This window comes from Cervus elaphus, chromosome 16 (genome assembly GCF_910594005.1).
Source record: "Cervus elaphus chromosome 16, mCerEla1.1, whole genome shotgun sequence".
Lineage (NCBI taxonomy): Eukaryota > Metazoa > Chordata > Mammalia > Artiodactyla > Cervidae > Cervus > Cervus elaphus.
The window spans coordinates 39050416-39078389 of NC_057830.1; the positions used below are offsets into that span (position 1 = coordinate 39050416).

The window sequence follows — 27974 nt, forward strand, 5'->3', positions numbered from 1 at the left end:
AGTCCATCCTAAAGGAGATCAGTCCTGGGTGTTCATTGGAAGGACTGATGCTGAAACTGAAACTCCAGTACTTCGGCCACCTCATGCAAAGAGTTGACTCATTGGAAAAGACCCTGATGCTGGGAGGGATTGGGGGCAGGAGGAGAAGGGGGTGACAGAGGGTGAGATGCCTGGATGGCATCACTGACTTGATGGACATGAGTTTGAGTAAACTCTGGGAGTTGGTGATGGACAGGGAGGCCTGGTGTGCTACGATTCACGGGGTTGCAAAGAGTCGGACACGACCAAGTGACTGAACTGAACTAAACTGAAGTTTCCTGATGGCTCAGAGGGTAAAGTGTCTGTCTGCAATGCAGGAGACTTGGGTTCGATCCCTGGGTGGGGAAGATCCTCTGGAGAAGGAAATGGCAATCCACTCCAGTATTCTTGCTTGGAGAATCCCATGGATAGAGGAGCCTGGTAGGCTATAGTCCACTGGGTTGCAAAAAGTCAGACATGACTGACCAACTTCACTTAGTTAGTACCTTAGGAAGGATCAGAATTCCAGCAAATTTGGAAAACTCAGCAATGGCCATAGGACTGGAAAAGGTCAGTTTTCATTCCAATCCCAAAGAAAGGCAATGCCAAAGAATGCTCAAACTACCACACAATTGCACTTATCTCACAAGCTAGTAAAGTAATGCTCAAAATTCTCCAAGCCAGGCTTCCACAATATGTGAACCATGAACTTCCAGATGTTCAAGCTGGATTTAGAAAAGGCAGAGGAACCAGAGATCGAATTGCCAACATCTGCTGGATAATTGAAAGAGAGTTCCAGAAAAACATCTATTTCTGCTTTATTGACTATGCCAAAGCCTTTGACTGTGTGGATCACAATAAACTGTGGAAAATTCTTCAAGAAATGGGAATACCAGACCACCTGATCTGCCTCTTGAGAAGTCTGTATGCAGGTCAGGAAGCAACAGTTAGAACTGGTCATGAAACAATAGACTGGTTCCATATAGGAAAAAGAGTACGTCAAAGCTATATGTTGTCACCCTGCTCATTTAACTTATATGCAGAGTGCATCATGAGAAATGCTGGGCTGGATGAAGCACAAGGTGGAATCAAGATTGCCAGGAGCAATATCAATAACCTCAGATATGCAGATGACACCACCTTTATGGCAGAAAGTGAAGAAAAACTAAAGAGCCTTTTGATGAAAGTAAAAGAGGAGAGTGAAAAAGTTGGCTTAAAACTCAACATTCAGAAAACTAAGATCATGCATCTGTTCCCATCACTTCATGGCAAATAGATGGGGAAACAGTGGAAACAGTGACAGACTTTATTTTTTGGGGCTCCAAAATCTCTGCAGATGGTGACTGCAGCCATGAAATTAAAGGTGCTTGCTCCTTGGAGGAAAAGTTATAACCTACCTAGACAGTATATTAAAAAGCAGAGACATTACTTTACCAACAAAGGTCCATCTAGTCAAGGCTATGGTTTTTCCAGTAGTCATGTATGGATGTGAGAGTTGGACTATAAAGAAAGCTGAACACCAAAGAATTGAAGCTTTTGAACTGTGATGTTGGAGAAGACTCTTGAGAGTCCCTTGGACTGCAAGGATATCGAACCAGTCCAACCGAAAGGAAATCAGTCCTGACTATTCATTAGAAAGACTGATGCTGAAGTTGTAACTCCAATACTTTGGCCACCTGATGCGAAGAACTGACTCATTTGAAAAGACCCTGATGCTGGGAAAGATTGAAGGCAGGAGGAGAAGGGTACGACAGAGGATGAGATGGTTGGATGGCATCACCAACTCAGTGGACATGAGTTTGAGTAAACTTCGAAAGTTGGTGATGGACAGGGAGGCCTGGCATGTTGTGGTCCATGGGGTCACAAAGGGTCGGACACGACTGAGTGACTGAACTGAACTGAACTGAAGGATCAGAAATTGAGGAAGAAACATTAATAGGTAATAATTTAAATAAGTTATTAACTTATTTATTATAAATTTATAACAATAATAAAATAAAATCCCTCCCAGTGAAATAAAGGGGAGGAAGAAGGGGAATGGGAAAAGTACAGAAGATTTACAATCCTGGGACTTCCCTGGAGGTTCAGTGGTTAAGACTTTGCCTACCAACGCAGGGGATGCAGCTTCCATCTCTGGTCAGGGAGCTAAGATCCTGCATGCTTCAGTGACTAAGAAAATAAGCCATGAAACAGAAGTAATATTGTAACAAATTCAATAAAAACTTTGTAAATGGTCCACATCAAAAAATCATTTTAAAAAAAATGTAGTCCTTTGGGCTGGTGTTTGTCAAAAGAACAGTACCACACTGTGGGAAGACAGCTATGTATGTTTGCTTTTTATAGAGCTATTTATTTCTTCCCATTATTAAGATTGTAGTAAAGTGTTTTGTTTTTTTCAAAAAGAACTTTTGTTAGCTCTACTAAGGGAAACTGAAGTAAGAAGGTATTATTTTTCATTATTTAAGGTTGTAACAGGGGAGGAATACCTATGTCAGGAATTTTCATGGAGCATCAAGAGAAGGAAAATGAATGAGTGCAGCCCAGGAGGGCAGCTGGGGCTTCAGCTATTGGAAGAAGCTATGCATGTTTCCTATATGATGGATCCAATTCCTTATAAGCAGTCTCTATAAAGCTGAACTAACCATGTAAAATTCTAATTTGATTCCACAGTACTGACCTTTCAAACCTTGATTCTCCCTCTCGGTGTCCTCTTATCTGTCCTTTGATCCTAATTTCTCACTGCTTTCTTAAATCCCATGGACATTATTCTCTCTGAGAAAACAGCACTCTTTTTTTTTTTTTTCCTTTACCCCCAAGATGGGTATGGGAATACTCTCTCCCTTTTACAGGTTTATCTTTCTTTGATTATTGCCTTTTGTCTAGGAAATTACCAAAATCCTGATTAGTTTGATTTCAGATATTCAAAGTTCTGTCCATTTTAGCCTGTCCGTAGGTGGTGGTAACCTTGGGGATGAGCAAAGCTGAATAGATGTGAGTGAAGTGAAGCTACTCAATCATGTGTGACACTTTGAGATCCCATGGACTATAGTCTACCAGGCTCCTCTGCCCATGGAATTTTCCAGGCAGGAGTATTGGAGTGGGTTGCCATTTCCTTCTCTAGGGGATCTTTGTGACCCTGGGATCGAACCCAGGTCTCCTGCATTGCAGGCAGATGCTTTACCCTCTGAGCCACCAGGGAAGCCCATAGATGTGAGTAGTGTTCTATGTTTCTGATATTTTGATGCTGGATGGTCAAAATGAAGAATGATTTTTGCAGTCATCTGGAACAGACGGTAGACACTGAGAAAGGGTGTTTTCTGATACATCCATTGAGGACAGTAGATTTCTTTCCATTCTGTTCTCCCTGACCCTTACCTTTTCCTTCTGGTGAGCTTTTTTTTTATAATATATTTTTTTGGTTTTTAAACTTATGTATTTATTTTTTATTTTTTTTTATTGAAGCATAGTTAATTTAGAATGCTTTGTTGGTTTCAGGAGTAGAGCAAAGTGAATCCCTGTGTGATTATATGAACTCATTTTTAGCAGCTTTACCCATATAGGCCATTACAGACTATTCAGTAGCGCACTTTGTACTATACAATGGGAGAAGGCAATGGCACCCCTCTCCAGTATTCTTGCCTGGAGAACCCCAGGGACGGGGGAGCCTGGTGGGCTGCCATCTGGGGGGTCGTACAGAGTTGGACACGACTGAAGCGACTTAGCAGCAGCAGCAGTGTGTATGTGTCAACCCCAGTCTCCCAGTTTATTCCCTCCTGCTTACTCCCTGGTAATCAGGGGCCATAGCACACCAGACTCCTCTGTCCTCCACTGTCTCCCAGAGCTTGCTCAAGTTCATTGCTCCATTAAGTCGGTGATGCTGACTAACCATCTCATCCTCTGCTGCCCACTTCTCCTTTTGCCTTCAGTCTTTCCCAGCATCAGGGTCTTTTCCAATAAGTTGGATATTCGTATCAGGTGGCCAAAGTGTTGAAGCTTCAGCTTCAGCTACAGTCCTTTCAATGAATGTTTAGGGTTGATTTCCTTTAGGATTGACTGATTTGATCTCCTTGCAGTCCAAGGGACTTTCAAGAGTCTTCTCTAACACCACAGTTCAAAAGCATCAATTCTTTGGGGCTCAGTCTTCTTTATGATTCAACTCTTGCATCCATACATGACTACTGGAAAAACCATAGCTTTGACTATATGGACCTTTTTTTTCCCCCAAAGTGATGTCTTTGTTTTTGTATTTTTTTTAATTTTTGCAGTATAATTCTGTTTATATAAAATTTTTTGTGTGATGGCTAACTTTATGGGCCAAATTGACTGTACCACAGGATGCCACTGGGCCCAGTAAAGCAGATTTCCCTCCTCGGGGTAGGTGGGAATCATCTAATCTGTTGAGGATCTGAGTAGAACGAAAGTTGGTGAAAAGAAGAATCTTTGTTTTTTTCTTCCTGCCTGCCTGCTCAAACTGGTACATCTCACCTCATTTTCTCCTGCCCTTGGACACCACCAGCTCTCCTGGGTCTCCAACTTGCAAATAGCAGATATGGGTATTTCTCAGCTTTCATGATTGTGAGCCAATTTCTCCTAACAAAATTCAGTCTCTCTTTTTCTTACATAGATATATAGATAGGCAGATGATAGAGACAGACATACTTATGTATCTATTAAAACTTACATTAGAAATCCACAGAGAAACCCCATGCATAACTGTATTTACATTTGTTCACTCTGTGATTTAAGTAGATAGATACATATCTATATAGCTCTCTATCTATTTATCTATATCACAGAGTGAATAAATATAAATATAGGATGTATCTCTGAAGAACTCTTAGTTTTGATATAATTTATTAAATATAGTTTATTTAATATAATTTGTTAAGTTTCTCTGCAGAACTCTAAGTTTTAATATTATTTTTAATTGAAAATTTATACAGGCTGGTTTTTTAGTAATGGTTGTTTTACAACCAGTTCATAATATTCCTGATCATTTTAACAGTTGACACTCATGAACCAGTCCTAGCTGTTGCCAGCATGCTACTTGCTAAATCCCTGTAGCTCCAGCTGTTTTATTATAAGAAGCCTCTATCTGTTCATGAAGTATAGGACGAATAAGCCTAAAGAAGTCCTTTTTCCTTGGAAGATTTGGGTGGAGTTTCCAAGTGTCTCAGTGGTAAAGAATCTCCCTGTCAATGCAGGAGATGCAGGAGACATGGGTTCCGTTCCTGGGTCAGGAAGGTCCCCTGGAGAAGAAAATGGCAACCCACTCCAGTGTTCTTGCCTGGACAATCCCATGGACAGAAGAACTTGGTGGGCTGCAGTCCATGGGGTCACGAAAGAGTCAGACATGACTGAGCAAATAAACACACACACACATACGTGCACACACACATGCATGCACACACGTGCATGCACACACACGCATGCACACATGTGCGCACACACACACACACACAGTGGGCAGGGATATTGACAAGTCATGGCTATACCATGGCCACCAGTGACATCAGACATGCAGTGTCTCTGTAACACTTGAAGAGCCAAAGCCACCAACAACATGGAGGCAAGGAAGGCGGGGCGGGGGGGGCTTTCTGGAAAGTTGCTTGTTTCAGAAAGTTGCTTGCTTTTACCAGTATGTCTAAGTTCTTGCTCTCCTGACCCAGGCATCAGTGGAAATTTGGACAATTGTTAAAAAACAATTTAGAGAAACTTCAAAAAGAAGACTAGTCTTGTGTGACTGGCCTCAAGTCATTTCATTCTGGGCATTAAAAGAGAACATGACCTTTCTCCTCTCCATCACAATGCCTGGCTCTCTGTGGCAGTGCTGTCAAATGACCAAAGGGGAAATTGTCTAATTATGCGAGACTTTATCATCTAACACAGACCTACAACAAGGCTGGAAAATATTCATTTTCAAAAATGACCACACAAACAAATTCCTCAAAAAGTTGTGCTTTAATTCACTGACGCTGTGGTTCATTAAGCCAATAGATGAATGAAGCAATTCTTGGTGGCTAAAAGACAGTGTAAGCAATACAGAGTTTTTCAAATTAATGTTAAATGTGATGGTGAAAGGATTATACATGATAAAATTGAAAAAAAAAAACTTCATTAGCCTTGACATGATATAGAAAAATATCACACGTCTAAGAGCAAGGAAAGCAGAATACTGAAGAGTAAGAAATGACACATGAACTTTGCTTTCCTTTCTTCCACCAAAGAGTACACTCATCAAATGATCTTATTTTTTCATGGACTAAACTAAAATAAAAGAGGGATTAAAATACAAGTCACTTGCCACTATACAATTCTGAATTCAGCTTGCATAATTCAGTAGAGCATTTTGTAATGTTTTAGTCAAAGACTAATTTCTTTTGTTCTCCAAAGAAAAGAGCTAAACAACAGCTTCAAGATCCTTAAAAAATACATTTAAAGATCAGACTAGAAAATAGGCAGCTTCCCTAAATATATCTATTGACTTGTTGACTGTAGAGGTAAAATTACAGGAAGTATAAGGACAAGTGAAAAGCAAAATACAGTTAAGGACAATGGTAAGACTATGCAAGATTCCTGGCATGTTTGGATTTCTTGATTCCTGTCCTGGCAAGTAGCATCACAATGAAGTAGATGTTTGGATTCATCCTCTGATCAAAAGAAAAAAGTTGGAAGCCATGGTCATTATAAATTATAAAAATTATGTAATAATAGCAAATATTTATAGAATTTAAATAATTCTAACAACCCTACTGAAAGACAATACCATTAGCTTCATTTTACAGGTGAGAAAATGAAGTAAATAATTTGACCTGAAGTGCTACAGGTAGTTTGGACCTAACCTGAGAAAATAATCAAAGTATCCTGAGTCAAAGTTCAGTTTTCTTTCCATGACACTAAATTGCCAATATTGGCCAGTAAGGGGACATGTCCACCTATCATTCCAAGCCCCTAAAAAAAATTGAAAGGTTATGGTTTGTGATGATATGCTTCTGATCTCTGTGACAAAGGAAGAAGATGGGAATAATTTCTAATATTTCCTGTAGAGTGGATCACACTAGGGGTAAAACTGAGTGAAATGATGCTTGGTGAGAGAATGACTAATGTGTATGCTCAGTAACTAGTCGTGTCTGACTCTTTGTGACCCCATGGACTATAGCCTGCCAGGCTCCTCTGTCCTTGGAATTTTCCAGGCATGAATTCAGAAGCCTTGAATGAGTGATACTCCTCATCATATGACCTTTCTGGTCCTTTCCTTGAGGAAGTGAATGTCAGTGATCTTTCAGTTGATTGGGTGGTGGTGGTTGAATCACTAAGTCTTGTCTGACTCTTGCAACTCCATGGACTGTAGCCTGCCAGGTGCCTCTGTTCATGGAATTCTCTGAGAAAGAATACTGGAGTGGATTGCCATTTCCTCCTCCAGGGGATCTTCCAGACTCAGGGATCTAACTCATATCTCTTGTGTCTCCTAAATTGGCAGGCAAATTCTTTACCACTGACAGGGAAGCCACTTTGAGTTGATTATTCCCTTTATAATCTCTCAAGAAGTTCAATTCCAGATAAGAAAGTCAACACGTTAGAAATGAAAATGGAGAAATCACAATAGACAACACAGAAATATAAAGGATTGTAAGAGATTACTATCAGCAACTATATGCCAATAAAATGGACAACTTGAAAGAAATGGACCAATCCTTAGAAAAGTATAATTTTCCAAAACTGAGCCAGGAAGAAATGGAAAATCTTAACAGACCCATCACAAGCACAGAAATTGAAACAGTAATAAAAAATCTTCCAACAAGCAAAATCCCAGGACTAGATGGCTTCACAGCTGAATTCTACCAAAAATTTAGAGAAGAGATAACACCTATCCTACTTAAACTCTTCCAGAAAATTGCAGAGGAAGGTAAACTTCCAAATTCATTCTATGAGGCCACCATCACCCTAATACCAAAACCAGACAAAGATGCCACAAAAAAGAAAACTACAGGCCAATATCACTGATGAACATAGATGCAAAATCCTTAGGAAAATTCTAGCAAACAGAATCCAACAACATATTAAAAAGATCATACATCATGACCAAGTGGGCTTTATCCCAGGGATGAAAGGATTCTTTAATATCCACAAATCAATCAATGAAATATACCACATTAACAAATTGAAAGATAAAAACCATATGATTATCTCAATAGATGCAGAGAAAGCCTTTGACAAAATTCAACACCCATTTATGATAAAAACCCTCCAGAGCAGGAATAGAAGGAACATACCTCAACATAATAAAAGCTGTATATGACAAGCCCACAGCAAATATTACCCTCAATGGTGAAAGATGGAAAGCATTTCCCCTAAAGTCAGGAACAAGACAAGGGTACCCACTCTCACCACTACTATTCAACATAGTTTTGGCCACAGCAATCAGAGCAGAAAAAGATGTAAAAGGAACCCAGATTGGAAAAGAAGAAGTAAAACTCTCACTGCTTGCAGATGACATGATCCTCTACATAGAAAACCCTAAAGACTCCACCAGAAAATTACAAGAGCTAATCAATGAGTATAGTAAAGTTGCAGGATATAAAATTAACACACAGAAATCCCTTGCATTCTGATACACTAACAATGAGAAAACAGAAAGAGAATTAAGGAAACAATTCCATTCACCACTGCAATGAAAAGGTTAAAATACTTAGGAATAAATCTACTTAAAGAAACAAAAGACCTATATATAGAAAACTATAAAACATTGATGAAGGAAATCAAAGATGACACAAATAGATGGAGAAATATACTATGAGCATGGATTGGAAGAATCAACATACTGAAAATGAGTATACTACCAAAGCAATCTATAGATTCAATGCAATCCCTATCAAGCTACCAATTGTATTTTTCACAGAGCTAGAACAAATCATTTCACAATTTGTATGGAAATACAAAAAACCTTGAATAGCCAAAGCAATCTTGAGAAAGAAGAATGGAACTGGAGAAATCAACCTGCCTGAGTTCAGGCTGTACTACAAAGCCACAGTCATCAAAACAGTTTGGTACTGGCACAAAGAGAGAAATATAGATCAGTGGAACAAAATAGAAAGCCCAGAGATAATTCCACGCACCTAATGGACACCTTATCTTTGACAAAAGAGGCAAGAATATACAATGGAGAAAAGACAATCTCTTTAAAAGTGGTGCTGGGAAAATTGGTCAACCACTTGTAAAAGAATGAAACCAGAACACTTTCTAACACCACACACACACACACACACACACCTTAAAATGGATTAAAGATCTAAATGTAAGACCAGAAACTATAAAACTCCTGGAGGAGTTTACATAGGCAAAACACTCTCTGACATAAATCACAGAGGATCCTCTATGACCCACCTCCAAGCATAATGGAAATAAAAGCAAAAATAAACAAATGGGACCTAATTAAACTTAAAAGCTTTTGCATAATGAAGGAAAGTATAAGCAAGGTGAAAAGACAGCCCTCAGATTGGGAGAAAATAATAGCAAATGAAGCAACTGACAAAGAATTAATCTCAAAAATATACAAGCAACTCCTGCAGCTCAATTCCAGAAAAATAAACGATCCAATCGAGAAATGGGCCAAAGAACTAAACAGATATTTCTCCAAAGAAGACATACAGATGGCTAACAAACACATGAAAAGATGCTCAACATCACTCATTATCAGAGAAATGCAAATCAAAACCACAATGAGGTACCATTACACGCCAGTCAGGATGGCTGCTATCCAAAAGTCTACAAGCAATAAATGCTGGAGAGGGTGTGGAGAAAAGGGAACCCTCTTACTCTGCTGGTGGGAATGCAAACTAGTACAGCCACTATAGAGAACAGTGTGGAGATTCCTTAAAAAACTGGAAATGGAACTGCCATATGACCCAGTAATCCCACTGCTGGGTATACACACTGAGGAAACCAGAATTGAAAGAGACACGTGTACCCCAATGTTCATCACAGCACTGTTTACAATAGCCAGGACATGGAAGCAACCTAGATGTCCACCAGTAGATGAATGGATAAGAAAGCCACGGTACATATACAGAATGGAATATTACTCAGCTATTATAAAGAATGCATTTGAATCCATTCTAATGAGGTGGATGAAACTGGAGCCTATTATACAGAGCGAAGTATGTCAGAGAGAAAAACACCAATACAGTATACTAACGTATATATATGGAATTCAGAAAGATGGTAATGATGACCCTATAATATATGCAAGACAGCAAAAGAGACACAGATGTAAAGAACAGAATTTTGGACTCTGTGGGAGAAGGCGAGGGTGGGATGATTTGAGAGAATAGCATTGAAACATGTATATTATCATATATGAAATAGCTTTCCAGTCCAGGTTTGATGCATGAGACAGGGTGCTCAGGGCTGGTGCACTGGGATGACCCTGAGGGTTGGGATGGGGAGGGAGGTGGGAGGGAGGTTCAGGACAGGGAACACATGTACACCCATGGCTGATTCCTGTGAATATATGGCAAAAACCACCACAATATTGTAAAGGAATTAGCTTCCAATTAAAATAAATAATTTTTTTTAAAAAAATCCAAAAAAGATTCAGGAAATTCAGGAAAGGGTGGCAGTTGGTAAGAATAACTCCATTCATATATTAATAATTTGTCCAAGTCTTTCTCCTTTTCATAATTTTTGTTTGTTGCTGCCATTTTCAGATTTGGAGACTGGTTTTACTGAAAGGAATATATCAAAAACAATTAGGTCTCCTAGCCCAACTTATGTAGGAGTGTAAAATACAAAAATAATCCATGAATTATGCATTATTGAAGCGTTTTGTTTATTTCAAAAAAAAAAAAATCTTTTGGCCATGCCACACAGTTTATAGGACATTAGTTCCCAGACCAGAGTTTGAACCCAGGCCTATGGCAGTGAAAGTACTGTGTCTTAGCTACTGGACCACCAGGAAATTCCCTAGGCATTTTAAAAGGAATAAAATTGTCAAATCTTGTAGTGCATTGTTAAATTTTATCTTCTGACTACCTTTCAATTTCAATGATCAGCACTTAAACAAGAAGAGAATTTGCTCATCAATTGAGGTCTTTGCTTTCCTCATGGTTCAGCTGGTAAAGAATCCACCTGCAATGCAGGAGACCTGGGTTTGATCCCTGGGTCAGGAAGATCCCCTGGATCTACCCACGCCAATATTCTGTCTTGGAGAGAACTCCAGGGAGTGTATAGTCCATGGAGTTGCAAAGAGTTGGACACGACTGAGCAACTTTCCCTTTCACTTTTCTGTTTGTCATATTACTTTATATTAAACTCATTATTACCTTTCAGAATTTCATACAATTTTAGCACAGTTTTCAGAAGTCCTAGTTTCATGATGACAAAATAGCTACTTTTCTCCTTAGTGTATTAGTATATACACAACTCTGAGCTATTTATGTTCATAATGGTGACTTTTTTTAATTTCTGAATTTGAGTCATTTAAAAAATGTAAAATGAAATAAATTGAGTTTTAGCTTTGTTGAACTCAGTGTCATATCTATCTTGAATCACATAAAAATATGAAAATGTTTGAGAACAAAGAAAGAAAAATAAAATCTTACATGTTACTCGTCAGTCTCTTTTCCACAATTAACTTCATGTTTTAACATACAGGTCATGGCTTCACAGCAAGGATTGGTACATTCCTTTAAAACACACACACACAATGCAAAAGTGGGTTCAAGCATTTTTTCCCCTATAGACTAGGTGCACAGAATTCTGGTATAAGATGACAATGAAATTTCACTTTTTAAACTAAATTACTCTGCTATACAAATTCGAGTTGAAATGACCAAGGAAATTTAATGATAGAAAAAAAATGCTGAGTAATGAAAACCATCTCTTAAAAGTACAAAAATAGAATAATCCAAACACTTTCCCAAATAAATTCACCTGGATGGTATTACATGTATGTTAATTTAAAATTCAAGGGAGAATATTTCTATTCTCTTCAAACAGCTTGATGATAGAGAAAAAAAATTTTTTTTTAATCCTCAATTCATTTTACCAAGCCTGCATAATCCTGATAATGAGAACTGGTAATGAATATATACATCATACCATTCTCATTTGTGAGTATTAATACAAAAACTTGAGTAAAATATTAGTCAAACACTAGCCTATTAATATAATAATTCTCCATTACAAACTCTGCAGAATATTTTGTCACCAAAAATGCAAGGGTGTCTCAACAGTACAAAATAAAGTAACATTATCCATTATATTAAAAGACTGAGGGAAGAAAACAACTAATACTAATGTGATAGATGGCAAAAATTAGTACAAATTAGGCAAGCATTATTTAATTAACAAGTGTTAGTGAACTATGAACAGTGTTTTGATCATCATGATAAAGAAAATCTATCGGTGAATAGTAAAAGCACATTCAATAAAGTATAAAACAAGAATTATTTTTATGCTATATTATTATGTTAACTCTGATAAATGCTATAAGACAAAAATATATTAAAGCATAATAATCAGATATATAATAATTATTATCTATAAATAATAATAATTATGTTTTCACTGTTTATACATGATAAAATTCTTGAGCTAGAAAAAAAAAGAGGATCAATTTCCAAAAACATTCAGTTAGTCACTAAGATAGCTGTTTAAGATAATAATAAAATAATGTCAAGAACAGTAATAAATGAGAACCTAAATAAAAAGTAAACATTATATGTACTAACAGAAAAAAGAAAAAAGTTGAAAATATTTCAAAATAAACTTTCAAAATATGCAAGAACTGCATGCAGAATTTTTTATTTAACTTCTCTGAAAAACTTCAAAGGCAACTTATCTTTTAAGACAATACTTAATGTTGTGAAAATGCCAGTGGCCTTTAGAGTGAATTGTGAATTTTACAAATATCAAACTGTATTTGCAGGTAAATTGACAAAATAAATAAATAAATAAAACCAATATATTTATGGAAGAATGAACACTGAATAATTACTATGAAAACACAGCAAAAAAAATGCCAGTGAAGAAATTTTCCATTACTGATATTAAAGTGTGTTACATAGCTGGATTCATTAAAATAGCATTATGGTTGTTTGATAATATCTAGACAGAATGATTATTTTTACTAAAAATAATAAAATAGCATATAAGATCCTGGAAAATGGATTTTTCATTAAAGAATTCTGTATAAAGTAAATATACTACTTTTTAGGTAAAAAACAGCTATTTAAAAACTCACTTGTTCTTAAGTTTAGACTCTCTAGATCTCTAATTTTATTCAGCTACAGAAGAAGAAAATCAACAAGATATGGAAAGAATATGGGAACTGGATGATGTAGTTAAAGAAAAGAAGATATTAAACACCGTATAATAGTAGTTTCTCCTCTCCTGTTCTCTTCCCTCTCTCTCTTGTGTGTGTGTGTGTGTGTGTACTGAACACGCAGCATTTTACCTGTTGAAATTAGAAATACCAAGGATTGTGAACAACTTCAGTTATCCTCCACTTGAGAAACCATATGGGAATATAAGGAGTAAGAATGAGATAAACATAAATCTAAATTATTGTAAAGTGTCAAATCATTTGTATAATTTCATATCTCATTATAATTAACAGAATATTTACATTATTCTTTGTGAATAATTAAGTTGCACCATGTAAACTTATAATTAAATAACTTAAATTTTTTTTTGTTTTGTTTTTTCTTTTTTGATATACAGGCTTAGTTCCTTCATGGGATCTTCTCAGATCATGAATGGAACCCATATCTTCTGCATTGGCAGGCAAATTCTTTACCACTCAGCCACCAGGGAAGCCCTCAATAGCTTAAAATTTCTGAATAAATAAACAGCATAGAAAGATTATATGTCTTCCTCATTGTCACAAAGCCTCTTAAAGTAATGGATACATCTTGGGTTGCAACAGGTTTCACCAATTACTAGCTTTGTATCCTTGGATCTAGTTACTTAGCTTTTCTGAGTCTCACTTCTTTTCTAAATTGGGAAAATAAACCTGTTTTGTAGGTTTGTTGTGAGTAATAAAGGAGATTGTGATTATAAAAGCATTCAGCAGATTGACATGTAAAAAGTCTCTTCAAATCATAATTCATTTTTTTAAATAGAACACTTTCTTTTAGAAACCTACTCTGAGACTGCTAATGAACATTCTATCAGAGATATTCTTTAGGATACACTGATGTCTTGAAGGGATTAGATTTTTATGAAGATTTAGCCAGAAGTACCGTAATTATCTTAAATGTTCTATGTTAATCCATCTTCTACAGACTTGTGTGATTTTTCTTTTTCCTCTTTACGTTTTAATTTCTCCTTCTCATTTACACACTGCTTGATGACTGTCTCAATGGAGAGAATTTACTTCTGGATTTTCAATTGTTGCATCTGTGTGTAAGTACTTAGTCTCTCAGTTGTGTCTTACTCTTGGCAGCCCCATGGACTGTAGCCCACCAGGCTTCTCTCTCTCTTGCCTGAGATTTTCCAGGCAAGAATACTGGAGTGGGGTGCCATTTCCTCCTTCAGGGGCTCTTCCAGACCCAGAGATATAACCCACATCTCCTGCATTGGTAGGCAGATTCTTTACCACTGAGCCACACGGGAAACCCCTTTTAAATTGTTATTGTTCAACAAAACGATCAGCTGGGAGTTTATGTGATTTAGAAATCTGACTAATATATTTAAGAAATGTCATAAGTGACACGTATCATTAAGGATTTACTTTTTAAAAGGAAGTACACTTGCTTTATAGTGTGTTAGTTTCTACTGTACATCAAAGTAGAATATAGTAGAAACTATATGCTCATGTATATCCCCTTTTTATTGGATTTCCTTCCTATTTAGGACACCACAGAGCACTACAGAGTTCCCTGTGCTAGACAATAGGTTCTCAATAGTTATCTATTTTCTGGAGAAGGATATGGCAACCCACTCCAGTATTCTTGTCTGGAGAATCCTGTGGACGGAGGAGGCTGGTGGGCTGCTGTCCATAGGGTCGCACAGAGTCAGACATGACTGAAGTGACTTAGCATGTATGCATGCATTGGAGAAGGAAATAGCAACCCACTCCAGTATTCTTTCCTGGAGAATCCCAGGGACGGAAGAGCCTGATGGGCTGCCGTCTATGGGGTCACACAGAGTTGGACACGACTGAAGCGACTTAGCAGCAGCAGCAGCAGCAGTTATCTATTTTATATATAATATCAATCGTGTATATATGTCAGTCCCAATCTCCCAGTTCATCCTATACCCCTAGCCCCTAGAATCCATACATCCATTCTCTATGTCTGTGTCTCTATTTCTGCTTTACAAATAAGTTCATCTGTACCACTTTTCTAGATTCCACATGTAAGTGAAACCATATGATATTTGTTTTTCTCTTTCTGACTTACTTCACTTTGTATGACAGTCTTTAGGTTCATCCACATATCTGCAAATTGCACAATTTTGTTCCTTTTTGTGGCTGAGTAATATTCCATTGTATATATATGTACCACATTTTCTTTATTCCTCCACCAATGGACATTTAAGTTGCTTCCAAATCCTGGCTATTGTAAATAGGGCTGTAATCAACGTTATGATGCTTGTATCTTTTTGAATTATGGTTTTCTACAGATACATGCTCAGGAGTGGGATTGCTGGGGCATATGGTAGCTCTGGGGGCTTCCCAAGTGGTGCTAGTGGTAAAGAACCTGCCAACCAGTGCAGGAGACTAAAAGACACGGGTTCAATCTCTGGGTTGGGAAAATACCCTGAAGGTCATGGCAACCCACTCCAGTACTTTTGCCTGGAGAATTTCATGGACAGAGGAGCCTGGTGGACTATGGTCTATATGGTCGCAAAGGGTCAGACACCACTGAAGCGACTTAGCACACACACACTATACTATGTTTAGATTTTTAAGGAACCTCCATACTATGCTCGATAGTGACTGTACCAATTTACATTCTCACCATCAGTGTAGGAGGGTTACCTTTTTTCCACATCCTCTCCAGTATTTATTGTTTGTAGATTTTTTAATGATGACCATTCTGAGCAGTGTGAGGATAACTCATTATAGTTTTGATTTGCATTTCTCTAATATTAAGTGATGTTGAGCATCTTTTCATGTATTTTCTGGCCATCTCTATGTCTTCTTTGGAGAAATGTCTATTAAGGTCTCCTACCTATTTTTAGATTTTTTTTTTCTTTTTTTTACATTGAGCTGAATGAACTGTTTGTATCACAAGGGAGATTAGTCCCTTGTTACTTGTTTCTTTTGCAAGTATTTTTTGCCGTTCTGAGAGTTGTCTTTTCACCTTAATGATTTACTTCTTTTCATTGAAGTTCTTATAAAATCATATGATAAGCGTATCCTGGCTTTCAAAATGCTTTTCAAAAGATGACTAAAGTCAGTACTGAAAACAAATACAAGCCTACTTTTTACTAAGATGCCAAGTTTGTCTTTAGAAAGAACTTCCAAAAGTGCATTTTAAAAGAGAAAAAAAGAAAACATTACGAACAGCACAGGGAGCTCAGCCTGGTGCTCTGTAATGACCTAGAGGTGTGGGATGTGGCTGGGAGTGGAGGCAGGTGCAAGAGGGAAATGATATATGTACATGTCTAGCTGATTCACTTTGTACTTCAGAAACTGACACAACATTGTAAAGCAATTATACTCTAATTAAAACTAAAAAGAAAGCCACAGTAACTCTCTAGTAAATTTTTCAGACCACAGACATTTGCATACCTCAGGAGAGCCACAATCACAGTCTTCACCTACTTCCAAAAGTTGGTTCCCACACACTGGTTTTGTCATATTTTTAGGAACCAGTGCTTGCAGTAGGCATCTTGGCTTTTGAGATAGCATGTATTTTTTAAAATGTGAGCGACTGCGTGTACTGAAATCCTTTGGGAATTTTGAACTGCAACCAGAAGAAAAATGAGAAATACCATGTTATATACAGTGATGTTAACATAAGAATGTGACTTGTCTAACTAGTTCAACAAAAATTCCAAATTTAGTATAAATGAACCATGTTATATGTGGAGTGTGAAAGAGCATGAATACTACTGTCATTGGAAAATTCTTTTTCTAGATACCCAGTTGTAGGAGTTTGAAGAATTTCAATTCCTGTGCAGATTTAATTCTGCCCTAAATGGCAGCAGTGATGAGCTTCACCATTTGTTATCATTCACTCATCTCACTATTGAGGGCTGAGAGGTAAGTGATAATAACAATGAATAGTGAAAGGAAATAATCACAAACATAGAGGTTGAGGGGAGATACTTAACTTCCTATTTATGAACACTTCAACAGTAAGATATGTTTATTGATTTTTCTATCTCAAGTCCTTGCAAAGTGTTTAGAATTAAAAGGTAACATTAATAAAATAAAAATGAATGGATTGGTGATAGGGATTTATAAGGATGTTCTCATCTTAATTATATAAATATTTTTAGAAAAGACTGCTTTAAGCTAAAATTATTTTAAGTTAGAGTAACATGGTCACTATACTTATAAACTCTACCTTGGCATATTTGGAAATCTTAAATAATGAGTTCTGCTAGCTGGTAAATTCTGTGCATCAAGAAGCTAGAGCACGAATTAGTTGGAAACACAGCCATTACATTAAAAAATGTTCATCCAATTATACAGGCTGCATCTGAATTCTGTAAGGTTTAAGAATTTTTTTTTTCTCTAGAGTGACAAGGTCTCACCTTAGATATTCATTCATCACACAACTCCCAGAGGGACACTTGGTGTTATATGGAACATCAGGCATACCGAGGACATGACCCAATTCATGTGACATCACTCCTACAAGAGAGACACTGTTCTTTCTCTTACCCTGGTGAAAAAAAAAATAGAAATATCTATTATTTGTGAATTTATTCAATTATTTGTTCATTATCATTGATGTTTGGTATTACAAAGAATAATAGTTTGACATGAAAATTATTGAGTCATTGAGCTTCTTCCCCTGTCATTGGTTATTGTAAATTGTAGACATTTGAGACAACTGACAGGACATTGTAAACATTAAAAATGTTTACACTTCAAACATCGAAAATGACATTGTAAACATTTGAAATGATTTGCTATTGGAAATCTAACTGCTGAGCCAGTGCTCAATCAATATGGATTATTGATAAACCATGGTTAAATCATGATAATTCCGTTATTCATTGTTGTTGTTTAGTTGCTAAGTGGAGTCTGACTCTTGTGACTCCATGGACGGTAGCCTTCCAGGCTCCTCTGTCTATGGCATTTCCCAGACAAGAACACTGGAATGGGTTACCATTTCCTTCTCCAAGGGATCATCCCAACCCAGGGATAGAACCCTCATCTCCCACACTGGCGAGTGGATTCTTTACCAACAAGCCACCAGGGAAGCTCGTTCTGCATAGGAAGTACTAAAAGATATCACACTATGTACTCAATTCTAAAAAATATTGCTATGGTGACTATGACACTGGCAGTGTTGGGCCGTGTGACACTGACATGCACTTTGTCCAACCTCCCTGGCCATAGATACTAGCGACGATTAATTTGAAGTTACCTCAAATCCCACAGGGCACCTGGATTCTCTTTTTGTTCTGATCTTCCTCTTCTAACTCCCTAACATCAACTAAAGAGTGAAAGCTCTGGGAGGGTCAATGTAAAGAGATATTCTGTTTCATAATCCAAGGAATCCTCAGTGTAGTGATCTACTAATTCAGGTTCATTTCTACTTTTATTTACTGATTCAGCAAATGTACATTGTGCTAACTCTAAATAAGACATTGTGCTTGTCTTCATAGAGGTTGTAGAACCTCCTATATGTTTACAAACCTCAATAACAGCAACGGACGATGGGGTGCACAAGGAATTCGAGGCCGCCAGTCCTGTAATTCGATCTTTGAAGCCAATTCCACTGCGTGAAAATTACAGGTATGTTGTCACAATCTGAGTCTTTTGAACCATCAGCTTCTGTCAACTCTGTCTGAGACTTTCCTAGTTCCCCTACCCTTTTCCTATTCATGAGGTCCCAGAAAAGCCACTGCTATTCTATAGCATTAGAATGACCGCAGATGGTTATCCCACATCCAAGAGTCAATTTTAGTGATCTGACATGGGTCTGCAACAATCCCACAGGTGAGTTGCTAATAACAGAACTTTAGGCTCTCTGATCACTGAACAGGGAGGTAGAATTGAATAGGAATCTCTGCCAAGAAACCTTTGGGATAATTATCTTCTCTGTCAAAATAGTCCTGGCTCTGGCCAGTGTGTGCTTACCTGAGTAGCTGAGCATGGTCATGGGTCTTCATTTTTCCCAGGTTAGAACGATGCCAATTCATAAATTTGTTAAAGGTGGCACGTGTGTTGTGTACCACCTTTATCTTGTCACCATTAGACCATATTTCCATACCTACCAAGGACACTTGAACATCTATGGTATTGTAAATCTGAGGGAAGAACATTTTTCATCATGAAAATGTTTTATATTTCTTTTTTTAAAAAATTATTGAAGTATAGCCAATTTACAATGTTATGTTAATATCTGCTGTAGAGCAAAGTGACTGAGTTTTGTTTGTTTTCAGTTATACATATGTATATATATACATGTTAGGCAAGTGTACGCTCCTTGATTCTGTCTCGTCACAATAAAGATTTGGAGTGACAGACATTAAAGCCCTCAGCGCTTCACAGCTTTTGGGTCTTGGGCAGACTGTGTTATAGCTCTCAGGTCTCAAACAGACTGTGCTATAGCTCTTAGACAAATCAGTGTTACAGCTCCGTGTTACAGCTCTGATTTATTTAGATACTAGCAGGAAAATCCATCCTCGAGGTATGAGGGCCTGTCGACCCAAACACGCGAAGAGAAGAGCGCCCCAGCATGCGGGAGAGAGAGAGAGAGACCCTCCGCCCTTTGGCTTTTCTTTTTATATGTTTTCCCCACCCCCCACCCCCGGGCCTGCCCTATATAAATGGGGCTAGCCAGGAGTGTTGTTTGTTCTACCTGAGGTCCTCACCCCGGTCCTCGGACCTTCCTTTGTTGTATTTTCGTGGGCTTTTCCCTTCCTTATCTTCTAGCCACCACCATTCTGCACTCCTGTTTTCTATTCTAACTATCTAACACATATATGTTCTTTTTCATTCGTCTCCATTATGGTTTATCCTAGAATATTGTATGTAGTTCCCTGTGCTATACAGTAGGAAAGATTTATTTAGTTTTTTTTTTAGATATTTCATCGATTGCAAGTGATGGATAAATGTAACCCGTTTTGAAAACAGAAAACCCAGAAGTTGCCTTTCCTACAGTATACAGTGATTTTTACCTTGATGTTAATCCTTGTCTACCAAATTTCCCCAAACTGCGGACTTTAAGCCATTGTAATTCTCCCAATTCTTATTTGCTTAAAATATAGAAAAGCCCTAAACTCCTATGTGGAAACGTATGTTTATAGAACAAATATCTTACCACATTGAGCAGGTTTATCACATCAAACACAAAGCTTCTTATCACAGTTATGTTCTCATTATACATCTTATACTGTAAAATACAAAATGCAAAGAGTAATTAAAATCACAAATTAAAGTGAGAAAGCTGATGGGGATTTTATAGTTTAAGAAAACTTACACATTTCGATGTAAATAAATGTCTGTTCATTCCACATCTACCTTATCTAAGAATCTGTTTCAACAAATTCTATTTCAAATGTAAGATGTTTTTGGCAAAAGAAAACTTAAGTATTCATATAAAATATCAATTCAAATTAAGTTGAATACATCATATTAGTTTTAATGTTTTCAAACCAATTTAATATTTTAAAAATTTGGTTATGAAGCATAAATTCTCATTTATTATAATATATGAATTAATAAATTATATATAATTTTATATCTATTTTATATTTACATGTTATAGTGAGAACTTTAAAAAGATATTAATAACCAACTCGTTTATGTTTCTAGTTATTGTGGTTGTTTTACTGTTGCTATCTGCCATTAAGTATATTTCCCATATCTGAATATTTTGGCTGCAGATGAATTTTAAAAGAGCGGGAGTGAATGAAAACTATTTCTGACATGGTAGGTAGAACAGATAAGACAATCATGTGGAGAGGCTTTGTATTTTTCATGAGAATAGTTTATTGTTTGCACCTGCTTGATAAGAAAACTGAAAAGTTGACTTAACTACCCAAGAAGAGCTCATTTCATACTCACAAAAGCATTATCCAGCACCAAAAGCAGATCAATGTATTTCTCAGCATGAAGAAACTCTTCTCCCTTAATGAAGAATGAAAGAACATTGTTAATAATATCTTCAACCTGAGAGATTAAAAAGCTCACAAAAAGATTTATTTATTTATTTTCCTTCAGAGGAAAAGTAAATTGAAGAATAAGTAAATAAGGGTTGGACTTGACTCACACAAGTGATTTCTGGATACACCAGTATTTCATGCATCATTACTGGGTCAGTTGAAATGAATGATGGTGGGAAACTGCACTCACCTCTGGACTTTTGAGTGACCTTGAGCTTCGAATAAGGTCCTGTTTCCTGCCAACGTTTCTTACACCACAGGTGTGATTAGCTGGGTTGAGCTCCTCCTGGTTGTATGTGACTACAGCGTGTTCTTCTTGGTCTGTGCTTTTCAGAGGCTTTATCATGTATCTTTGATCATGATGTGTGAAATAGCCCCTGTGAGACACAGAGGTTAGTATTTCAAGATTTTCTGCCAGAGTCACACTCGCTGGCCAGAGTGAAGGTATTCTTCTCCCTCAATGCCAAGTTCACACATGGTTTTCATTCATATGTCTTGCAGCTAACTTTTGCTAATTTAAGTTATAATCAGTGTTTGCCAATACAAAAATAGATCCTATTTTAATTACCCAGGGCATTCTGAACAAGAAGTACTAAGATGAAGCTATTCCCCCAAATTTGAAATTTACACCGTGAGCTCAGTAAATATTTGTCCATAGTTTATTTTCACATTTAGCAAATATTTCTTGGCAGATCCCAGGAATATAAGGGAGAATGTAGTAAAGGAGTAGATACCTTTCAAAGGATACCTTGCAAAGGAGTAGATATCTTATAGATACCAAGAACCCCAAAGAGAAAGATTGATGAGCAGATCAGCCAGAGGAACAAGTTGGAACTAGTAGTAACTTAAAGATTTTCTCTTCTTAGAAGGAAAATTAATTCAGAAATACATAGTGAAACTGTATGATGAAATATTAGAAAGCCAACACAGCTGTTAAAAAAATTACATCTACAAAAGCACTGTAAGATATGGGAAAAGGCTTTTGATGTCATGTGGTATGTCTCATGTTGGACAAAGAATCATGTATTTTATTTTACATTTCAATCATATAAATGATATTTTTGTTTATCTGTATAAAAGACTGAACCGTGATCAAAAACTAATAATAGTGATACTCAGAGGTAAAACTTTTTGGTGGTTATTTTCTTATTTGTGTTTTCTCACCCTTTACAAATTTTCCCTAACTGGCAAGAATCACCTTTGTAAACAGAAATACCACACAGATACACAAACACACTCATACACACAAACTTCCAAAAATTATGTTTAACGTGACAACTGCAGGGTAGCATCTTGGTTTCAGGGAATGAAGGATGGATGGATAATAGATATGAAAGTGAATCCAGATGTCATCATGCTCCCGAATATAGTACTTGTTTAAAAATTGCTAACTCTAACTTTGACTAGAAGTGCAGATAATGATAATTGCAAAGATGATACATTATTCTTCACTTTAACCATGTAGATTCAGCATTTTATCAATGGAAACAATTTTACCAAAATAGTAAGAAGACATGGTGTCCAGGAAGACTCAATATTGTGCAACAAAATAGTGCTTGATGTTTAATATTTTTACAAGTTGTAGCTCACCTCAATCCATCACAAGTACTAATGCTGGCAACAGAGTCCTTTTCATTTAGGATGTGTCCTTTATAGTAGCAGTGTTCCTAAGGTTGGAAAAAAATTTTTTAACTACAAAAATAAATATATCACAGTTGTATTGAAAACTTATCTTGAATATGTAGGAATGTTCTTCAAATAGTGGCTGTGACCAGACTAGCTCCCACAAACAAAAACATGGAGATTCTCAGTAGTTTTATGGACCTCTCCATCTATGACCTTGGGAACTCTCCATATTTGGTGGTTGAGCTGTCTTTGTGACACTAATTCACACTAAAGAAAAGTCCAGGAAATTTGAACCTAAATGGACTCATGGCAAGAGTAGACAATGCAATTGAGAAGTAACCAGTTGCTTTATGTAGTCTATAGCACTCCCCAGGAACTCTCATGTTCAAGTGCCAACTTTGGAGAATTTAGTATCTCTGTGCAAGCTCCACTATGCATTACATATCAATAAAATGAGGTATTCATTTTTCTAAATTCTAGAGTCCTCAAGAGGCCATACCACCATGTCTGAGACCCTGTGATTTACGGGTCAAATTCATTTTTTTTTTTTAACTGGTGTGTTAGTGGTAGCCCTTTATCAGCCTCGAAAGCCCAGAGAGTTTGTCTATAACTAGAGATTCAGACTGGCTTCCCGGGTGACTCAGAGGTAAAGAATCTGCCTGCCAAGCAGGGAACACAGATTGAATCCCTGGGTTGGGAAGATCCCCTGGAGAAGGAAATGGCATCCCACTCCAGTATTCTTGCTTGGGAAATATTATGGACAGAGGAGCTTGGTGGGCTAGAGTCCATGGGGTCACAAAGAGTCAGACACGACTGAGCGACTAAACCACCACACAGAGATTCAGATATGTTGGCACTTCATATAAGCAAAATAGGGGGTCACTTGTGTAGAACAGTCCAAGAAAGCTAATGAATAAACTCTTGTTCAAAACAAACTGACTTTCTTCAGGGTCTGACATTCCATCTGTGTCTTTCTTGCCTTTACAAGAAACCTTGTCATTATAACATTTTCATTATAAAAATGTCATTAACATTTTCTTGTAGACGAGCTGGAAAAGGTACCACATTAAGATGTCACTGGCCATTCACACTTAAGTATGAACTAATTTATCAGATACTTTCCCCACAGGTCAATGTTAGCAAAAATCCAGATGCCCTTGAAATAAGAAAGTAAGAAGGGAACAAAGGGCCATTCTGTGGCCAAAGTCTTGTTTGTTTTTTTACAGAGACATAGATGTATGGGACACCATGGAGGGTGGCTCTGAGAAATGCTCTAGCTTGATAATACTCATGACTGAACCTTTTTTAAAAATTAAATATATTTATTTTTAATTGAAGGATAATTGCTTTACAGTATTGTGTTGGTTTCTGCCAAATATCAACATGAATCAACCATAGGTATACATATGACTCAGCCTTTTTATGTTCTCTTCCTATTCTTTTCTTGGCCTTGATCCTCTATGTCTGACACCTACACCTTGGCATGATTTCTATGATGGTGGTTTAACCGGATAAAAATTTTTATTAGATAAATAATTGATATACCATTGTGAATCTCAGGATAAATGCATTTACCACTAGAAACTAGTAAATAGTGACATACATTTTGAGTACCTAGGAGAGAATATTTCTAACCTGGTGATAAAATGGTTTAAGGGAAAATAGATTTTTAGTTTCTTCTTAAAATGCAACACTTGAGGGACTTCCCTGGTGGTCCGGTGGTGAAGAATCTGCCTTGCAATGCAGAGGTTGTGGGTTCACTCCTTGGTCAGGGAACTAAGATCCCACATGCCGAGGAGCAACTAAGCCTGGACACCACAACTAGAGATTCCATGCACCACAACGAAATACTGAGCATGATGCAGTGAAGATCCTGTGTGTCACATTTAAGATCCAACACACTCAAATACATGAATATTTTAAAAAAAAATTCTTTAATGCAACACTTGAGAGCCTCCTACTACTTCTATCTTTTAAAAAAGATATAAAAAAATAAAAAATAAAAAAGATATAATTCTTTTTTTCACCTGTTGTCTCCTTGGTCTTAGATGAGCCCCTCGCTTTCAAGTCCTTTGATTTTTTTTTTTAAGTTGACCTTGGACTTATAAATCTCATGATGTAAGCAGCTGATCCAAGTTAAGAGTCCCAGAAAGCATTCAGACCTACCATGTTCTGAGGTCTTGTGGTGATTTCTTCTCCACCGGGTGAGTAATATGTTTCAGTGTAGTCTGGTCCCAGGAGATGCCTGTAGAGAGCAGAAAGTTGAATACTCTCATGGTGACAATTAAGACAATATCCCTGATCCAATCTTGAGCACTAAAGGAATGATAATGTTTATGGTGAGAAAGAGCTGATCTGATGCACTGATCTTTTTCCAATATTGTGAGTCTGCTCCTGAAGCAAATCAAACATTCAGTTATACCTCTTAGATCTGAGGAAAGAAATGTCTTCCAATATTTTACTAACACAAAAATCAGAGAGTGATTTTTCTAACTTCAAATATATTATTGGGATTCTTTGCACCAAGACCACAGCCTCTAAGCAATCTCAGAAGGATGTTGGGTCACAAGTACACATCAAGGACCACTGTATTCAGGGAGAAGTTTACTGGCTATTATAGAACTTGGTGGAACCCTATTCCCTGAGATCTATCTCAAGGCTGTGTGCCCCGAATGAGCCTTAGATATAAAAGCAGAGACTTTACTTTGCTGACAAAGGTTCATCTAGTCAAAGCTATGGTTTTTCCAGTAGTCATGTATGGAAGTGCTGAAGAATTGATGGTTTTGAACTGTGGTATTGGACTTCTCCCCTAGAGAGTCTCTTGGATTGTAAGGAGATCAAACCAGTCAATCCTAAAGGAAATCAGTCCTGAATATTCATTGGAAGGACTGATGCTGAAGCTAAAACTCCAATACTTTGGCCGCCTGATGTGAAGATCTGACTCATTTGAAAAGACCCTGATGCTGGGAAAGATTGGGGGCAGGAGGAGAAGGGGACGACAGAGGATGAGATGGCTGGATGGCATCACCAACTCGATGGACATGAGTTTGAGCAAGCTCTGGGAGTTGGTGATGGACAGAGAAGCCTGGTGTGCTGCAGTCCATGGGGTCACAAAGAGTTGGACATGACTGAGCGACTGAACAAATCTGAGCTGAAGTGATATATCAAATGGATAACTAATGAGAACCCACTCTATAGCACAGGGAACTCTACTCAATGCTCTGTGGTGACCTAAATGGGAAGGAAATTAAAGAAAGGGGTTATACATATACGTGTAGCTGATTCACTTTTCTGTACAGTAGAAACTAACATAATATTTCAAAGAAAATATACTCCAATTAAATAAAAGTACTGGAAAGTCACATCAAAGGTTTGAGTTTATCTGGGTAAAATATATTTGCAGCAAATTCCAAAATTACCAAGGAAGAAAGTTGTTTGTGCAGCTTCCTTTGTTTTATACTTTGCATATAATTTGCTAGAGAAACATCAAGCTTTTTCTATAACATTAATATAAACTATTAGCATCTAATGCTCAATATGTTTCATGTCTTCTTTGTGAAATTATACTATATAGAGTTTCAAGATTTATTTTCCTACATTTTTTTAGAATAATCCAGTGATTAGACTTGCAGAAAATACAACTTACTCAGCTTTTTGTAGGGAAAGAATGACTTCTTCTCCATTTAACATCATCTGATAGTGAAGTTCAGGTTCATATCTTTCCTAAAGATATTTAATAATATAATGATAATTTACATTTCTGAATCTATCTAAAATAATTATAATGATATAGGTAGCTGTACAGAATGATAATTACAAATGCATGTAAGATAAAAGCAGTTCTCATGCTTCTAAAATATGTAAAAGGAAACAAATTTTACACCAAAATAGATTTCCAAAAAGTACAATAACATGGTAATAATACAGATTACACTCACTCTAATATGTAAGATATGGACTTATCATTTGCTGTAACGTATGGTATACAGTGACTGACTGATGGTATACAGTTCTGTACCCTAATGGATCCTAATAGGGTAATAATAAGGCATATATTTTTACTGCTTTAAAGCTAAACCAAATATACTAAAAAAGCTCAAACAAAAGCATACTAAAAATTAAAATAAAAATTATAAAATGAAGAAAATATTTGCAAAAATGTAATAGTCAAAGAGTATCTTCAACACAGTAAAAAAAAATCTTGTAAATTAATGAGATAATTTTATCTCATAGAAATGGCTGCCATTCCTGTCTTCCTTTATTTTGTTCTTCCCACAAACTTGGAGAAATGTCCAAGCTGCTTTATTCTTTCTGATCCAGAGAGTCAGTTAACTTCCTTCCTGCTGCTTCAGGGCAAAAGCACTTAAAGAAAACCTATGCCCTCTCCAGGGCAAAGGGGAGCTTTTGTATAAATGGATTTCAAAATTAAACTATTAGATGTTGACTGTGACATCACTTCTACTAGTAAAAGGTCCTTACTCTCTCACTAGATGACACCATGATCAATCCACTGCTTACCTCTTTGCCATGCTTCTCTGTTTGGTTATTCTGTATCTCTCTTTTGTGTAAAATGTGTAGTTTCTTAGGATGAACTACTTCATACAGCTCTGATTCAAGTGTTTGTCTTATGGTCATTGCTAGAGAAAGAGACATAACATTGATATAAAATATGTAAATGTTTTTGTTGACTGGTTTGTTGAAATCGCATGGAAGACAATTCCCATTGAGAAGAGAAACACTGAGAAGAATAATTTCCTTCTACCTAAGCTTTGATAACAAAGAATTTTTCTTTAGCTTTCTCTCCCTATCCTGGAAAGACATGACAATGATGAAATAATTCTTTGAAATTGTCAGTATATTAGTGCTTACCTTGAGTCTGAATGATGAGCCAGAGGATGGAGAGCAGGACCAAAGACATGTTGGTACTGCAGGTAGCTGAGAAGTCCTACTCAGCACAAAGTTGTGATCTCCCCAGTTGTCCAGTTTTATCTCCCCTACTTCACTGTCCAGCTTTATCTGCCCCCTACTTC

General features: G+C 36.9%; 1 protein-coding gene across 1 annotated transcript; it reads right to left on the reverse strand.

Moving 5' to 3' along the window:
• Positions 1-5960: 5960 nt before the first annotated feature.
• ADAMDEC1 (ADAM like decysin 1) lies at positions 5961-27974 on the reverse strand. The gene is made up of 14 exons (XM_043870534.1): positions 27814-27974; positions 27463-27581; positions 26591-26667; positions 25111-25189; positions 22909-22985; positions 21509-21695; positions 21221-21283; positions 20475-20546; positions 19289-19458; positions 18845-18926; positions 17731-17861; positions 16760-16934; positions 11619-11702; positions 5961-6668 (listed from the first exon to the last, which is right to left on the reverse strand). The coding sequence occupies exons 1-13, from the start codon at positions 27860-27862 to the stop codon at positions 11622-11624; spliced, it is 1362 nt and encodes a 453-aa protein (XP_043726469.1). The 5' UTR covers positions 27863-27974; the 3' UTR covers positions 5961-6668; positions 11619-11621.

Bases quoted from the DNA above. Each gene is read 5' to 3' on its own strand.
- ADAMDEC1 (XM_043870534.1), bottom strand. From the start codon at position 27,862: ATGTCTTTGGTCCTGCTCTCCATCCTCTGGCTCATCATTCAGACTCAA. The intron at 22,986-25,110 runs GTAGGTCTGAAT...TTCCAACCTTAG, and splicing joins CCACAAGACCTCAGAACATG to GAACACTGCTACTATAAAGG. The intron at 17,862-18,844 runs GTTTGTAAACAT...TTTTTTCACCAG, and splicing joins CGTCCGTTGCTGTTATTGAG to GGTAAGAGAAAGAACAGTGT.